The 17,589-nt window shown below is 48.4% G+C and overlaps 1 protein-coding gene across 1 annotated transcript in view; it reads left to right on the forward strand.

Moving 5' to 3' along the window:
• The first annotated feature begins 388 nt into the window (after window positions 1-388).
• Window positions 389-17,589, forward strand: part of TAB1 (TGF-beta activated kinase 1 (MAP3K7) binding protein 1) — a 32,619-nt gene continuing 15,418 nt past the window's right edge. The window contains exons 1-3 of the mRNA XM_054470152.2: window positions 389-510; window positions 16,093-16,229; window positions 16,587-16,740. Of these exons, the coding sequence (XP_054326127.1) occupies window positions 478-510; window positions 16,093-16,229; window positions 16,587-16,740 (324 nt within the window). The 5' untranslated portion in view covers window positions 389-477. The remainder of the gene's footprint in view (window positions 511-16,092; window positions 16,230-16,586; window positions 16,741-17,589) is intronic.

Consider the following 17,589-nt stretch of genomic DNA (forward strand, 5'->3'; position numbering starts at 1 on the left):
CGTCTCTACTAAAAATACAAAAATTAGCCAGGCGTGGTGGCTCATGCCTGTAGTCCCGGCTACTCGGGAGGCTGGGGCAGGAGAGGCGGGCACCTGTAATCCCAGCTACTCGGGAGGCTGAGGCAGGAGAATCGCTTGAGGCCGGGAGGCAGAGGTTGCAGGGAGCTGTGATCGTGCCACTGCACTCCAGCCTGGGTGACAGAGTGAGACGCTATCTCAAAAAATAAAAAATAAAGATGGGCGAGGAGCAATCGGCCCCAGGAAAAACAAAAACAAAAAACAAAAAAAACCAAAAACAACGTGCAAGAGCGCGCCTGCGCACACGGTCCGCTACGGCCCCGTCGCTCTTCGGCCGTGTGGTGGCGCTGGGCGCATGCTCCCCGGCAGCGTGGTCATCCTCGCCTCCTTCGGGCCGCTCTAGCCGCCCCACTCGCTGCTCTGCGGGGAGGCGGGCGCTCCCGCAGGGGTTCCTCCAAGATGGCGGCGCAGAGGAGGAGCTTGCTGCAGAGTGTGAGGAACCGGCCCGCTCTCTGGGCTTGGGGTTGGGAGCCTGGGCGGGGGTGCTGTCGGGTGCAGGAACGGCTCCTTCTCCGAGTTTGGACAGCCGCCCTCTCCGTGGTGGGGTGTGTCAGCCACCTTCTCCTCTCCTCGGGCTGGCCCCCACTTTCCCGGGGCCAGGGCGTGTGTGCGCGGCGGGCCCGGCCCCCGGGTCAAGGGCGCCGGGGCTGTGGGCTGCTGCTGCCGGGCGTCGAGGGCGGGAGCGTCCTGGAGCCAGAAGGGAACACGGCGTGCGGCAGCAGAGCTATCCGAGTCTCGAGCGCACTGCGACACCGAGCAGTCGTGCAAGGATAATAACAGCAGCATCCACAGTGTACCGCTTACTGCATCCCCGGCGTTGTGTTAATTGCTTTACATTTGTCAGTTTCATTTTCGTAGCAGCCCCCTGAGATAGGTGTTACTGTTATTCCTATTTGACAGACTGAGACACTGAGGTGGTCGTTTGCCTAAGGCCACACGAATGGTATGTATTGAGGCAGGATTAAAATCAGGCAGTGTGATTCCAGAAATCCCCTTAACCCCTGGGCTGTACTAAAGGAATGACCAGTGGTGGCTGTCACTGGGTTCTGGTCCTGGCTCTAACTGACTGTGTCTCCCTCAGCCTCAGTTTCCTTCTCCTAAGGCGAGAGCGCTGAGTGGAAGAATTGTCTTCAGACTCATCCCTACCTCCGGTCTGGACCCTCATGGGTTTGGCACTGTCTTCCAGGCCCTGCGTCCTCTGACGCACATGTGCACATAGATGCACACACATGTTGGCACCATGGCCTACTCTGACCTACCAGAGTAGGGTGCCGGCCTCCTGGGTCCTTCCTATGCATGGCACTCTGTTAGAATTGCCTATGGACTTGTCTGCCTCCTGTACTAGAAAGTAAACTTCGCCAGGCGCGGTGACTCACGCCTGTAATCCCAGAACTTTGGGAGGCTGAGGCGGGTGGATCACGAGGTCAGGAGATCAAGACCATCCTGGCCAACATGGTGAAACCTCGTCTCTACTAAAAATACAAAAATTAGTCGAGCATGGTGGCGGGCGCCTGTAGTCCCAACTACTCGGGAGGCTGAGGCAGGAGAATAGCTTAAACCTAGGAGGCGGAGCTTGCAGTGAGCCAAGATCGGGCCACTGCACTCCAGCCTGGGTGACAGAGCGAGACTGTGTCTCAAAAAAAAAACAAAAGAAAGTAAACTCTTTGAGCACAGGGACCTGTGATCTCTTGTTTACCGCTGTGTCTCTATTATCTACCACCATGTGCTGGGCACTCAATAAACACATTTGTGAAAGGATGAGTAAACGTTTGTAGCCAGGTCCAGTGCTTGCCCTTGGCTTCACAGAGGTGAGTAGACATTGGCTCAGGGATAACCTGGAAGCAGAGCCTTGAAATTATTCTCCCAGAAGCACAGTTCCCAGGCCTCCCCAGTGGGAATTGCTGTTTTCCCCTCCACACCTTTGCTGCCCCTTTATTTTATTACTGCTGGGCAGGTCTGTCTTGTTACTGAGTTGGCATTGACTTTAGACGGCTGGCCCTCTGCTTTGTAAGCTCCCAGAGGGCAAGGTCCCTGTATAAATGTCCCCACTGTAGTTAGCATTTGGGAAACGCTGGTTGGATTGTGACATTGGGAGGGAAAATGGTAAATGGTGCAGGCTGCGTTGGCTTGCTGAGAAGAGAGCAGCCACCTGGGTCACGTAGAGCAGGTGGCTGCCAGCTTCTCCCCTTCCTAGAAGTGATGGAACCAGAGGGAATTGTGTTAGGCAGAAGGCCAGCTCTACTAGCCCCAGAATGTGTTTCTCCAGGTGGTGGTGGCCTTTTTTAAAGAAAGAATAGTTAGCTTTAAACACATTGCATCTTGGTGCAAGGCAAAGGATGGCAGGGATGTCCTCAGAAGGCCCCTCCACCCTCAAGATGATCAGGACATCCCTCTCACAGGTTGTACGGATGTCCAGGTGGTGTGTAGGGCTTGCTGATGTCACATCCACTGTCTCAAGTCTGGGGAGAACAACTCAGCTCAGACACCTGCATTCAGAGATGGCTGTGAGGGCTGCTGGTCTGTGGCTACTGGGCAAAGATGAATGAGGCGTGGTGCCCACCCTCACTGCGTTTGCAGATCAGCTTGGGAGAAGGAGCATATGCCACTGGTACAATACCTGGGGCACTGTCGTGTTATTGTAGACCTGTGTCAAGAGCCCTGGGCAGACAGCAGAGAATTTTAGAGGCTTTAAAGGATGAGAGGAGTTTGCCAAGCAGAGGAGAGGAGGGGCATTCCAGGAGGACGTGTGTGTGTGTTTTCTTGACACGTGTGTTTTTGTTTTTGTTTTTCTTCCTAGAGATGGGGTTTCGCCATGTTGCCCAGGCTGGTCTCGAATCCTGGGTTCAAGCAATCCTCCTGCCTTGGCCTCCCAAAGTGCTGGGATTACAGGCGTTAGCCACCGCATCCGGCTAAGGACAGCTGTTTAAATATGTGTGCATGTGTTTGTTAAGCTTTTCACAAGTTAAATACAATTAGTACTACAAGTCTATGTATTGAGGGGCTGCAGAGTGGCCTAATTTGTCTGGGTCAGTGGGGGTTCACAGGAATGGCATTTGCAAGGGTATGCTGGGGCCACTTGGTAGATCACTTGGTGGGAGCATCATTGCAGGCACTGTGGTACCTTGAAAGGTCTTTTGAAGCAAAAAGCTTTTTTGTGGGAGTATGGGGGAGACAGGATCTCACTCTGTCGCCCAGACTGGAGTGAAGTGGTGTGATCTTGGCTCACTGCAACCTCTGCTTCCTGGGTTCAAGTGATTCTTGTGCCTCAGCCTCCCAAGTAGCTGGGATTACAGGTGTGCACCACCACACCAGCTAACTTTCGTATTTTTAGTAGAGACAGGGTTTCACCATGTTGCCTCGGCTGGTTGTGAACTCCTGGCCTCAAGCAGTTCGCCCACCTGGGCCTCCCAAAGTGCTAGGATTACAGGTGTGGGCCACTGCGCCCGGCCACAAAGAGGTTCTAAGGAAAGCTTGATGTGTTCAAAAGGACCCAGACCTTTCAGTCGGATAAAACAGTATTAGTCTCATACTGGCTTTGGGCAAATCATTTTACGTCCCTGAGCCTTAGTTTCTCCAAACCAAGAGGACTCTGGGGAGTATTGTTGGTGTTAAAGGAACTGACGTGTTCCACTACTAGCCTGGCTTGGTTGCCCGCTAACCAGAAACTTCTACCTTCAGTGCTGCCATGAGTGAATGTCTGCTGTTCATTCCCTTAAATGTCCCTGAGCACTCACTGTGTGCTAGGCACCCTGCAGGTGCAGGAGACACTGCCTTTGTGGAGCTGATGGTCTAGTAAAGGGGACACACAGTGAGTACTGAACAGATACAGATCATCTGTGATTTTGTAATATCCAAACTACAGCATCAGGTGGTGCTGTGAGGAACAGTCTGGATTCACACGCAGAATGCTGGGGGTGCCATTTTGGACAGGGTGGTAAGGGAAGACTTCTCTACATTTGATGAGATGAAAAGGGAGAAATGGGGCAGTGTTCCTGCCCAAGGGAGCAGGAGATGCAAAGGCTGCTGTTGCAGGAGCCTCAGGGGTGCTGGTGCAGCTGGGTGGAGTGCCTTGGGGGAGCATGAGAGTAGCTGAGGTCTGAGGGAGCTGGGGGCCATGCCGGGCTTCACAGGTCGTGATGTGGCCTCTGGATTCCATTCTTCATGTGATGTGAAGGTTGAGTAGGGACCTGATGTGACTTATGATTGGAGAAAAATCCCTCTTTTTTTTTTTTTTTTTTTTTTTTTGAGACGGAGTCTCGCTCTGTCACCTAGGCTGGAGTGCAGTGGTGCGATCTCAGCTCACTGCAAGTTCCGCCTCCCAGGTTCATGCCATTCTTCTGCCTCAGCATCCCGAGTAGCTGGGACTACAGGCGCCTGCCACCACACCCAGCTAACTTTTTTTTTTTTTTTTTTTTTAGTAGGGACGGAGTTTCACTGTGTTAGCCAGGATGGTCTTGATCTCCTGACCTCATGATCCGCCCGCCTCGGCCTCCCCAAGTGCTGGGATTACAGGTGTGAGCCACCGCACCCAGCCAAAAAATCCCTCTTGTGTGTTTGAGTGGTGAGAGTGGAAGCCTGGGACCTCCTAAGAGACTCCTAGAGTCATCCAGGTGCGAGAAGGTGGCTTGGCCATGGGCATGGCAGAGGAATGGTGGGAAGTATCAGATTCCAGTTGTGTTTTGGAGGAAGAGCTGATGTGATTTGCTGATGGATTGAATGTGAGGTATGTGACAGAGGAAGAAGAGTCAAAAAGGACTCTTAAGGTTTTGGTTTAAACAACAGTGGTGCCATTTACTGGGTGAGGGGGCACCCTGGGGCAGGGGGAATCAAGAGTTTGATTTTGCCTGTACTGTTACTTAATTATAAAAAAGAAAATCAGGCTAGGCATGGTGGCTCATGCCCAGAATCCCCGCTCTTTGGGAGGCTGAGGAAGGAGGATCACTTGAGGCCAGGAGTTCCAGATCAGCTTGGGCAACATAGTGAGATTCCATCTTTAAAAAAAATAGTGGGGCATGGTGGTATGTTCCTGTAGTACTTAGGAGACTGAATGGGGTGATTACCTGAGCCCAGAATTTTGAGGTTGTAGTGAGGCTATGATCCCCTCACTGCATTCCAGGCTGGGTGACACAGCAAGACCCTGTTTCAAAAAAAAAAAGAAAGTAAGCTTAAAATCAATTTTTTAAACTTCGACATGTCCTGAGCAATTATATCTGAGATCACAGGTGCTATCTGTGTAATTTATCTAAAGGATCTTAAAATAAATACATAGCCACTAAAATAAAAAGGTCCATGAGGGCACCACCTATATCCATTGTGTACACCCAGCTGCTGCCCTAGCACATTGGAAGTGCCCACAATGATTATTAGCCCCTTTAAGAACGAATGAGGAGCTCTTTAGGATGATGACATGGAGAACCTTCAATGAAAACTCTGGTGGGAGAAGTGGGGACCAGGAGTGGATCTGGTCTCAGAGAAGTGGGTCATCCAGAAGGTTGGAGGTGGTGGGGGCGTTGGGGCCTTGGAAGCTTTTTGAAGAGAAAGGTCTACTGCTCCCCTGCTTTGAGCCCTCTTCCTGGGGTTGTGAGTCTCCCTTTCTGAGCTTCCTTTTCGCTTCTAAGGAATGTGGGTGCTTTCACGACAAAAACACTTGGCCTTTTCATAGCATAATTTGGTATTCAAGCTGTGGCTTGAGCTTGGAACCATTCTTTGTCCATTTCTGCTGCCCAGGACTTTGAGATGAGTCTGTGTGGGTACTTTGTGAACTATTATGTGACATGGACACATATGTACATGAGGAGTGAATGCTTACATCACGCACAGGGTGTTTGTAAAGCCCTTGTTGGGTTAAATACTGTTGGATCACTGTAGAAGCTTTTCATACCAAAACATTAATTTTGGAAACTCCTTCACAAATCAAATCAAAATTAGGTCTTTTGAAACAGACTTCTTAACATATTTTTGTGAAATTTCTCATGAGCAGTTCGTTTCTCAGACATGGAAGAGTTAAGTCCTGTGTTCACTGTTGTGTGTGTTGCAGTGGCTCCGCGATGAGGCTGTGCTGAGTGAGAGACGCCCCCTTCTCAGCTTCTCGCAGGCTCTTGCTCCCTGCGCTCCAGCGCCACTCACGGCTGGTGCTGGCAGGCCTGGCATTTGGGGGTGTGGGAGAAAGTATGCATCAGTGTGTGCAGGGGTGGAGGGGTGGGTGGTTTGTGTGAATAGAAAGTACATGACCTTTCTGAAAATTGTTCAGAAATGTGGAGGAAGGAAGCGAGAGACTTGGCAGTCCTGTAGGCTTTAATGGAATCAGCAATGGACACTCGGTATGGCTAATCCTCGATGGAGATGGAAAGAGACAGCACACGATCCAAGCCCACTCAGCTGCAGCAGCGTGAGTCCGCTGGGGAACACAGAGAAGACAAGATACTCTGACTCCCACATTGGTAGAACCTCCTGAGGTTCTCCGGCCACTGTAGTGAATCAGTGTCTGGCGAGCGCCCGAATTACGTGAGAAACTGCCCATGTGTCATTGGATCTAAGACACCAGTATTTTAAGGACACATCAATGTTTTGTTTATTGCTCAGAAAGAGAACTCACAGCTAATTAACTTGTAACATACCAACTCCAGAGATGTTAACATGTGGAAAATGTAGGTCTTCAAATCAGTGAAATAAGGTAATCTAATTAACAATACCAGGCTATAGCACAATGGTTGCCACAGGGCCACTTGGTGAATGGCCAGTGGTGAATGGGGCCCAGCATGCACAGCGGGGCCACTGGGATAGGTTTCTCAGGGGAGGGCCTCATGGTCTTGGGCAGTGTTTTCCCAGTGTCTGGAACATACAGCGAGGTGGTTTGTGGCGGCGAACAAAACTGATCTTACAAATTGGGAAGACTGTGTGCTTTTCTGTTCTCTCTCAGACTTTCTAAAGATATATAAAAAAAAACTTGGTTTGATCCTAGTATGTCCCTCACATCTTTCTGATACTTGCTGATCCACCCCCAGTCCCATTTTTAAACATAGAACAGGGCTCCAGCAATATAGCCAGCAATAGGTTCAGCTAAAAGTGAATAACCTTGTTTTGTTTTTTATCGTCTAGATGTGGCAAGTAATACTGGTTTTCCACCTATAATACTGGAAAAGTTTACATTCAAAATGAAATCAACTGGGTGTGGTGGTGTACCTGTAGTCCCAGCTACTCGAGAGGCTGAGGCAGGAGGATAGCTGATGTCTAGGATTTCAAGGCTGTAGTGAGCCATGATTGTGCCATTATACTCCAGCCCGGGTGACAGAGCGAGACCATGTCTCTTTAAAAAAAAAATAAAATAAAATAAAAGGCCGGGCACGGTGGCTCACGCCTGTAATCCCAGCACTTTGGGAGGCCAAAGCATGTGGATCACAAGGTCAGGAGTTCAAGAGCAGCCTGGCCAAGATGATGAAACCCCGTCTCTACTAAAAATACAAAAAATTAGAGAAAAAAATTACCCAAAGAGCGTATGTAAAAGTACCCATGGTAAGGCAAAGCCTGTCCTTTTCTGTCTTTTTAAGTCCTGTCTACCCTAAAGGCACTGCTCAAATCCAACTAGGGCCAGAGGCCCATGATTCCCAAACCTCAATCATCCACTCACCATCTTCAAGAAATTATCTTTCACTCAAATGATTCCTTTTTTTTTTTCTCGACAGTCTCACTCTGTCACCCAGGCTGGAGTGCAGTGGCGCGATCTCGGCTCACTGCAAGCTCCGCCTCCCGGGTTCACACCATTCTCCTGCCCCAGCCTCTGGAATAGCTGGGACTACAGGCACCCACCACCACACCCATCTAATTTTTTTGTATTTTTAGTAGAGACGGGGTTTCACCATGTTAGCCAGGATGGTCTCAATCTCTTGACCTCGTGATCTGCCCGCCTTGGCCTCCTAAAGTGCTGGGATTACAGGTGTGAGCCTCTGCACCCGGCCTCTGGTCATAGTTTTTTAGAGATCGTTTGGAACAGTAAGTAGAAGGCCTTGTCTGTACAAGATACACAGCTGAGTGAGATTGTTAATCTGTCAAAGGGCAAAATTCAAAACTGTCCATAGTCTGGAAGGCTGGGATGAATGCATTAAGATATAATTCGACTGATATAAATTTAGATTTAAAACAACCTTCTATAGTAGTTTGGCTGGGGGAGACAGACATGGTAGAAACTCACAGGAAAAGGACTTTGTTATTTTACATAGAGGCTAGATGCTCATCTTCTCTTGGGTACATGAAAGCTGTTGATTTGCATACTTTGATTTTCTATCCTGCCGCCTAACTGATTTCTTTTTCTGTTTGCATTAGTTTTTCATTGATTCTTTAGGGTTGCCAGGCGTACTGTCCTATCAACTGCGAACAGAAATGACTTCCTTCCCGGTTTTTATGCTCTCATTCTTTGTCTAACTGCCTGGGCTAACACAGTACCTCCAGTTCTGTGTGAAGTAATAGAGTGGGCAGCCTTGCTATGGCCCTGATCTTTTTTTTTTTTTTTTTTTTTTTGAGAGGGAGTCTCACTCTGTCTCCCAGGCTGGAGTGCAGTGGCGTGATCTCGGCTCACTGCACGCTCTGCCTCCCAGGTTCCAGCGATTCTTCTGCCTCAGCCTCCCGAGTAGCTGGGACTACGGGCACCCACCACCACGCCCGGCTAATTTTTTGTGTTTTTAGTAGAGACGGGGTTACTGTGTTAGCCAGGATGGTCTCGATCTCCTGACCTCGTGATCCGCCCGTCTCGGCCTCCCAAAGTGCTGGGATTACAGGCATGAGCCACCGCGCCCGGTCTAATTTTTTGTATTTTTAGTAGAGACGGGGTTTCACCGTGTTAGCCAGGATGGTCTCAATCTCTTGACCTCGTGATCTGTCTGCCTTGGCCTCCCAAAGTGCTAGGATTACAGGTGTGAGCCACCGCACCCAGCCCTATGGCCCTGATCTTAATGAAGCGTTCCCCACTGAGTAAGTTGCCAGCATTAGGGCTGAAGTATACATAGAGTAGCATGTTCAGAAAGGAGCCATCAGTTTCTGTTTTCTGGAGTGTTTTTACCAAGAATGGACCAAGACTCCTTAGATAATTGTTTATCTAACAATAGCACTAGTGTCCATACCCACCCAAACACCATTTGCCAGTTTATAAAATAATAAATTCCCGAAATATTACTGCCTCAACATTATGAAAATCAGATTTCCTAAAAAAGTACTTAGCAGTGTTGAAATATCTAGACACTATTCACAGGTACTTAATGAACAAGGCACGTGCTCAGTAGATTGATTGCCGTCAGACACACAGGTTTTCTCATTTGGGAAAGTTTGTTATTCCCACATCAGCCAAATATAGCACAGCATACAGTGGTCAGTAGATCATCAGCTTACTCCTGGTCTCCTGTTGTGAAACGCTCTCAGATGAATTCTTCTTGTGCCATGACACACCAACATGGCAAGTTCCTCAGTTGCCTGTTTGAGCTTGTTTCTTTCTTTACTTGTGGAAGACAATTTCACTGGCCTTTTTTTTTTTTTTTTTTTTTGAGACAGAGTCTCGCTCTGTCATCCAGGCTGGAGTGCAGTGGCGTGCGCGGTCTCGGCTCTCTGCAACCTCCGCCTTCTGGGTTCAAGCGATTCTTCTGCCTCAGCCTTCCGAGTAGCTGAGACTACAGGTGCTTGCCACCACGCCCGGCTAATTTTTGTATTTTTAGTAGAGACAGGGTTTCACCATATTGGCCAGGCTGATCTTGAACTCCTGACCTGGTGATCCACCCACCTCGGCCTCCCAAAGTGCTGGGATTACAGGATTGATCCACCATGCCTGGCCTCACTGGCCTTTTTTTAATAGTGTATGTCTAATGTGGAACAGACCCATAAGTTGCTTGGGTCTTATTTATTTGGCTGGGAAAGTATGGATTTTTTTAGAAAGATTCAAGTCCTTGGAAGCCTGTGTCTGTCCCTTATGGGAATTAGATACTGGCAGAGGAGGTAACTGTGATTACAGCATCGAAGACAGGTTTTGCGTTGTGGTGACACATTAGTGTTAATATTATTCATCTCATATGAGAGGATGAGTTCAATCCATCTTAATCTCATTTTTAATCACAGGGCTCTAGAAAATAGAAATATCTTTTCCTCCCATGTTTTAAAACACCTGTGGCGCTTTGGGGTGCTAAATATTGACTTCTTTGGCCATCTTTTCAGGAGGAAGACATGGGATACTCCTGACTGGGTAGATGCTTTTGTACTTCTGCTTAACCTCATATTTAATTTCATTCCATCTGGTGGCGGGAGACAGACTAGAAAAGGAGCTACCATTGGAAGTATATTTGCCTGGTTATAGGAGACTTTTGTGAGCTCGCTGGAAATGAAAATATACTAAGCAGATCTAAGACATAGGGGATAATTGGCAACATATCAGTTACCTGAAGAATACTTAATTCACTGGTTATTAACTCATTCCCATGGCCCAGAGGCCTTGCACTGCCCTCCCACCCAGGCACATACGTGCACACGTATTTGCAAACACGGCATGGAGCGTCTTTCCCCTGTGCTCACTAGAGAGGCCACACCAGCCCTCTCGTGCTTCCGTAAACCTGACATGCTTTTTTTCATCTTAGGGTCTTTTTACGTGCTGTTCCATCTGCCTGGAAGGCTCCTTCTCTGCCTTCTAGAAAGTCACTGCCCCATAGTCATTCAGTTCTGGCTCAGACGTCACCTCCCCAGAGAGGTCTGCTTTTCTGACCACTGCATCTAGAGGCCCCCCCGCCCCCGCCCATCACGCTGTGTCCCGTTACCATGGTGTGTTTTCTCCCTAGCACGTAGCCCTGTCTGAGATTCCCTTGTTTATTATTGTATTGTGTGTTTGAATTCTCTCTCTCCCTAGAAGGGAGGCTTCAAATAAGGAACCTCTCTGTTTTCTCTCCTGTGTCCGCAGTACCCAGAATACTAATGCTCAGCAGATATTTGTTGAAAGAATGTATGTAGTGATTTAATGTACTGTAATCACATAATATCATATGTGGGTCCTGAAGACTTAAGTTCCCATTTATGTTAAGAGAGGCATTAATTTTGCTTTAAAATGAAACAGTTCAAGATTAGAACTAGACCTAATTTTGTGTTACTGTGAAGCCGTTTTTCTTCTTCTTTTTGAGACTGAGTCTCACTCTGTCACCCAGGCTGGAGTGCAGTGGCATGATCTCAGCTCACTGCAGCCTCCACCTCCTGCATTCAAGCAATTCTCCTGCCGCAGCCTCCTGAGTAGCTGGGATTACAGGTGCGCACCACCACGCCTGGCTAATTTTTGTATTTTTAGTAGAGACAGGATTTTGCCACATTGCCCAGGCTGGTCTCAAACTCCTGACCTCAAGTGATCCACCTGCCTCAGCCTCCCCAAGTGCTGGGATTACAGGCATGAGCCACTGTGCCGGGCCAGCAGTTTTTCTTTTGGCGTTGCTTGAACTGAAAGTGTTAAATTTAAGCCTGGTGTCATGAGGAGCTGAGCAGCATTGTTGCCATTTCTACTTCTTTTTTTTTTTTTTTTAAATTTAGTTGTGACATACTTGGCTCAGCTAGCACTTATTGCCATTTCATCTTCCTTTTTTTTTTCATTTCCATTAGTAGGGTTTGGTTATATTGTCTGTTTTCAAAGGCTGTTAGAAGGCGTTAGTAGCTTTTCAGACCTTGTAGTAAAATTGTGTTAATAAAAAATAAATAAAAGTCACCCAATGAAGACATAAATAAGTGTAGAGACACACCGTGTTAATGGATTAGAAGACTCAACATAGTGACAATGTCTGCTTTCCCCAAATTGATCTGTAGATTTAAAACAGTTCCAGTAAAAATCCCAACAAGACTTGTGGATATAAGCAAGCTGATTCTAAAATTTATATCAAAAGGCAAAGGAACTCAAATAGCCAAAACAATTTTGAAAAAGAGCAAGAAGATAAGGAGACTCACACTAGCCAATTTTAAGACTTACTATAAAGCTACGGTAATCAAGAATGTAGTATTGGTGGAGGGGCAGACACATCGATCACAGGAACAGGATAGAGTCTAGAAGTAGACCCACACAATTCAATGGAGAAAAGCTAGTCTTTTCAACAAATGGTGTTGGAATGATTGGATATCGAAATGAAAAAAGAAATGGACCTAAACCTCCTTCCTGCCTTACACAGAAATTAATTCAAAATGGATCACAGATCTAAATGTAAAATATAAAACTATAAAACTTTTAGAAAAAAACATAGGTGCTCTTTGTGACTTGGGGCTAGACAGAGAGTTCTTAAACATGACTCCAAAAGCATGAACCGTGAAAGAGAAAAAATTGATTAAATGGACTTCATCTAAACTAAATCCTTTGCTCTGCAAAAGACACTACTGAGTGAATGAAATGCTAAGTTACAAATAAAAAGAACTCTCAGAACACAATAGTTAAGAAAATAACCTAATTTAAAAATAGGCAAAAAACTTGCACTTCGCCAAAGAGGATGAGTTGGTGCCAAATAAACACGTGAAAGATACTCAATGTCGTTAGCCATTAGGAAGTGGCAGATTAAAGTCACGATGAGCTACCACTACCCACCTCTTAGAATATCTAAATTCAGAAAAAGACAATACCACATGGTGGCAAGGACGTGGAGCAGCCGGAACTCAACATTGGAAATGCAAATGGTTCAGCTGCTCTGGAAAACAGTTTGGCAGGTTCTTATAAAGTTAAACATATACTTACCATATGAGCCAGCCCTCTCACTCCTAGGTATTTATTTACCCTGGATAAATGAAAAGTTACATTAATACAAAAACCTGTACATGAATGTTTATAGCACATTTCTTCATAGTTATAAGAAACGAAACAGCCCAAATGTCCTTCAGTGGATGAATGGATAAACAAACTTTACTACATCCAAACAATGGTATATTACTCTATGAAAGAGAGAGACTATTGGTGCACACAAGCTAACAGCTTGGATGAATCTTAGAGACATAATGTTGAGTGAAAGAAGCCAGTCTCAGGAGGTCATGTTTACTGCATCTTTTCATTTATGTGACATTGTGTGACATTTTTGTTTTGTTTTGTTTTTTTTGGAGACAGAGTCTCACTCCGTCGCCCAGGCTGGAGTGCAGTGGTGTGCAATCTCGGCTCATGGCAACCTCTGCCTCTCGGGTTTAGGTGATTCTCATGCCTCAGCCTCTCGAGTAGCTGGAATTACAGGTGTGCACCACCACGCCGGGCTGATTTTTGTATTTTTAGTAGAGGCAGGGTTTCGCCACATGGGCCAGGCTGGTCTCAAATTCCTGGCCTCAAGTAATGAGCCCCTCTTGGCCTCCTAAAGTGCTGGGATTACAGGCGTGAGCCACCGCACCTGGTGTTTAATATGACATTCTTAAAAAGACAAAGCCATAGCAGTGGAAAATAGGTTGGCAGGGATTAGGGGAGGGAGTGCGTTGGGAGTGGAGCTGCCCTGTATCCTGAGAGAGGTGGTAGTTACACACATCTCTACATGTGTCAACATTCACAGATGTGCGTGCCCCAAAAGCCAGTTTTACTCCATGTTAATGTAAAAATAAAACAAACTCCCACACCCTGCAGAAGTTGCTCCAGGGTGCAAAATGTAGAGCTGAAGCACCAAAATAGATAAAAGCAGAATAAAACCAATTACATGAAAAAAAGTGAAGTCACTCCTGTCAGTATATAACTAAACAGAAGCTACAATTTGCCACAAAAGCTAACCACAGGCTTTTTATATATCTGATTGCAAAAGCCTGTTGAAGTGGTTTCCACATCCTTTCTGGAAGACTTAACAATAACTTTTAAGAAGTTGCACACAGTATCTGTGTGTGTTTTATTTCTTTTACAGATTATTCACTGTTGGCATATAGAAATGCTACTGATTTTTGTATGTTGATTCCATATCCTGCAACTTTTTTTTTTTTTTTTTTTGAGATGGAGTCTCGCTCTGTCACCCAGGCTGGAGTGCAGTCGCACAATCTCGGCTTGCTCACTGCAAGCTCCACCTCCCGGGTTCATGCCATTCTCCTGCTTCAGCCTCCAGAGTAGCTGGGACTATAGGCGCCCGCCACCACACCCGGCTAATTTTTTGTATTTTTAGTAGAGATAGGGTTTCACCGTGTTAGCCAGGATGGTCTCGATCTTCTGACCTCATGATCCACCTGCCTTGGCCTCCCAAAGTGCTAGGATTACAGGCTTGAGCCACTGCGCCCGGCCCATATCCTGCCACTTTACTGAGTTTGTTTAATCAGTTCTAATAGTTTTTTGGTGGAGTCTAGGTTTTTCCAAATATAAGATTATATCATCTGCAAACAAGGATCATTTAACGTCTTCCTTGCCAATTTGGATGCCCTCCATTCTTTCTCTTATCTGGTTGCTCTAGCTTGTGTTTGTTTAATATTTCAATAAAGCTTTCAATACAATCTTTTTTTTTTTTTGAGACAGAATCTCACTCTTGTCGCCCAGGCTAGAGTGCAGTGGCATGATCTCAGCTCGCTGCAACCTCTGACTCCTGGGTTCAAGCAATTCTCCTGCCTCAGCCTCCCCAGTAGCTGGGATTACAGGCATGCACCACCACGCCTGGCTAATTTTTTTGTGTTTTTAACAGAGACAGAGATGGGGTTTCACCAGGTTGGCCAGGCCGGTCTCGAATTTCTGACATCAAATGGTCCACCCACCTCAGCTTCCCAAAGTGCTGGGATTACGGGCGTGAGCCACTGCACTCAGCCAATACAAATTTTATTTTCCTTGAAATTGAACTGTGGTTCTCCCAGTTATTCCAGTTTGCTCTAGTTCTGCACGGTGGTCCTGGGAGTGCCCTTGTGAACAAGGCGCAGTTCTCAGGTAGGAGGCCAGATTTGGGGCAAGCTTTCAGGGAGAGGCAGGGAATCGCACCTGGGCCTTACATCAAAGTTGTTCCTGGGGCTTAAAAAATACAGATGCTCAGGATGTACCCTAGGGAGATTTGGGAAATTCAGAAATTGTGTTTAGGCCGGGGATGGGGCCAGGGCCTGGACCGCTGTGTGAGCGTGTTTAAAGCTCTGCAGTGATTATGTTGAACAGCCTGGTTTGAGATCCAATGGGGTGGAATGGGCATTGCAGACAGACAGGGATGCTGGAATCAGCGTGCCGTTGGGGTACATGAGAGGGCCATCAGCCAGTCCTGGGTAGGGTCATCCTGAAGGAAGACCTCCTGGAAGTGGTGACTCCTGAGCCAGAGTCCCGAAGGACCCGGAGAATTGCTAGGGAAGAAGAAGGAGGGTGTTCATGTGGAGGCAAAGAGCAGGGGATGGACAGGGCTGCAGGCATTCGGGACTGGGAGGGAAGGATATGGCAGGGGAGATGGGAGAGGACATCGGGGTGGCATGAGGATGTCTTATAAACTAGCTCATAAACTCCGACTTAAAAGCCAGTCTCAGTCACTCTCCCTGGCACTTGGAGGTCCCAGTGCCAGAGAGAGTGACTGAGACTGGCTTATAAGTCAGAGTTTCTCCAGGCTGGGTCTTAGGTCACCTGAAAGCATCACCCATGGGGAGCGGCCTGTGCTGCAGATGTCCTGGGCCCTGCCCAGATCAGTCATTCTGAGGGTGGGGCCTGCAGCCTGCAGCCTGCAGTGGTGGTAACCAATGCTCAAGGGATTTCTTTGTAGTGTGCATTTGGAGCCAGTGCAGTAAGAGGTGGGTCCCCAGAGTTTCCTGCCAAGAGTCTGCGACGTTTGTGTGTGTTTCATTAGGTTTCGTAACGGCTCACTCCTGGAGGTCATTGCTGCGCCTTACATTTGGGAATGCTGGAGTCTTTCAGTTTTCCTGGGAAACCAGTTTGTAGACTAGCCATAAAAACAGCAAACCCTTCTGCAGGTATCTGTTCATACAAACATTATTGTTTTCCAGAAGGAAGTGGAACCCTCTGTGTAGGGCTGCGGGCCTGCTAGGTTTTTGTTGCAGAAGGAATAGGTGAAGTGGGGTCTACCCTGCAGACGCGGTGGCGCCTCACAGCTTCCTGGTGTCCTTCCCCAGGAGCAGCAGCCAAGCTGGACAGATGACCTGCCTCTCTGCCACCTCTCTGGGGTTGGCTCAGCCTCCAACCGCAGCTACTCTGCTGATGGCAAGGGCACTGAGAGCCACCCGCCAGAGGACAGCTGGCTCAAGTTCAGGTGTGTGTGCCAGCATTTCTGTGTTGGGCCCAGGGAGTTGGTTGGTTTGCAAGCAAGGAAAGACACCGACCTTGCAGCTTTCTCATATGGGCTTGCCAGTGACATGTGGCCCGTGAGAGGTGGCCTCTGCTGCTGTCCTGCCAAGGGCCTGCTCTGATGGGGTAGCGTGAGCATGGGGAGGAGGGTATCCCAGAAGGTCATAGCCAGAGTGAAATGATGCCCAAAGCAGGGGGACCCAGGAGGGGCCCTGAAGCTACAGCTGCTGTAGCTTTAGTCTCCCCCAATTCCTTTCCATTTCTCCCTCCACCTCCATGAGACCCTGGTCTCAGGCTTCCCTCTGCCCTCTCCCTCTTCCAGGAGTGAGAACAACTGCTTCCTGTATGGGGTCTTCAACGGCTATGATGGCAACCGAGTGACCAACTTTGTGGCCCAGCGGCTGTCCGCAGAGCTCCTGCTGGGCCAGCTGAATGCGGAGCACGCCGAGGCCGACGTGCGGCGTGTGCTGCTGCAGGTAATGGTGCCAGGGCTGGCAGTGACCCAGCCACATCATGTCCCCCACCCCAGGGCTTGGGCCCTGCACCTCTAGCATGTTGCCAGGGTTGGTGTGAAGATCCTGCCGGCCCCTTCACCCCGGTAGAGGAGCAGCTCCCAGCATAGGCCCCCCCACCCAACAGGAGTCCAGGACCAGCCAGCAAGCAGCAGGCCTTCAATGGCTGGCAGAGGAGGTACTGCTGGAGACGGGGGGATTTAGGGATGGGAGCTTGGAGAGAGGTGTGAGATGGGAGCAGGGCAAGGCCTGGTAGAAATGGGGTCATTTAGAGCTACCCCTTTCTTTCCTATGTGGTCAGGTGCTCAGCCTCCAGCTGCAGGAGGCATCCCTGGGCATTCAGGAAAGACCTAGCCTCCCCTTTCTGAGGGGCTGCCGCCCTCATTGACTGGTTCTACCTTTCTGCTTGCTCTGTTGGGAGTTTTCCTCCTGGCATCTCCTTTCAGGAGCATGTCTCAAGCTCATTTTAGATGAGAGGATGGGCTTCTCTTCCCGGAGAGGGGTGGTGCCAGCCTTTTCCTGCCCTTCACGACCTCAGGCTCCATTGCCAGTGATCCTCAGCAGATCTCACACGGGGGGAGAAGGTGTCAGTGTCACCAGTGTCCTGGGGCTGGCAGGGTTTGACAGAAGCCTCCCAGGAAGAAGTTGTAGTAATCATACGAGCTGTCATAGGCCTGGCAGTTTCTCTGAGCAGTTGTCTTGCTGAGTGCCAGGGTGGACTGTCTTACCTCACCCCTGGAACAACACTTAACCTCCATTGTGTGAAACTGAGGGGGCCAGAGGTCACACCAGCCGGACCTACGCCAAGCCTTT

The sequence above is a fragment of the Pongo pygmaeus genome, chromosome 23 (assembly GCF_028885625.2).
Source record: "Pongo pygmaeus isolate AG05252 chromosome 23, NHGRI_mPonPyg2-v2.0_pri, whole genome shotgun sequence".
Lineage (NCBI taxonomy): Eukaryota > Metazoa > Chordata > Mammalia > Primates > Hominidae > Pongo > Pongo pygmaeus.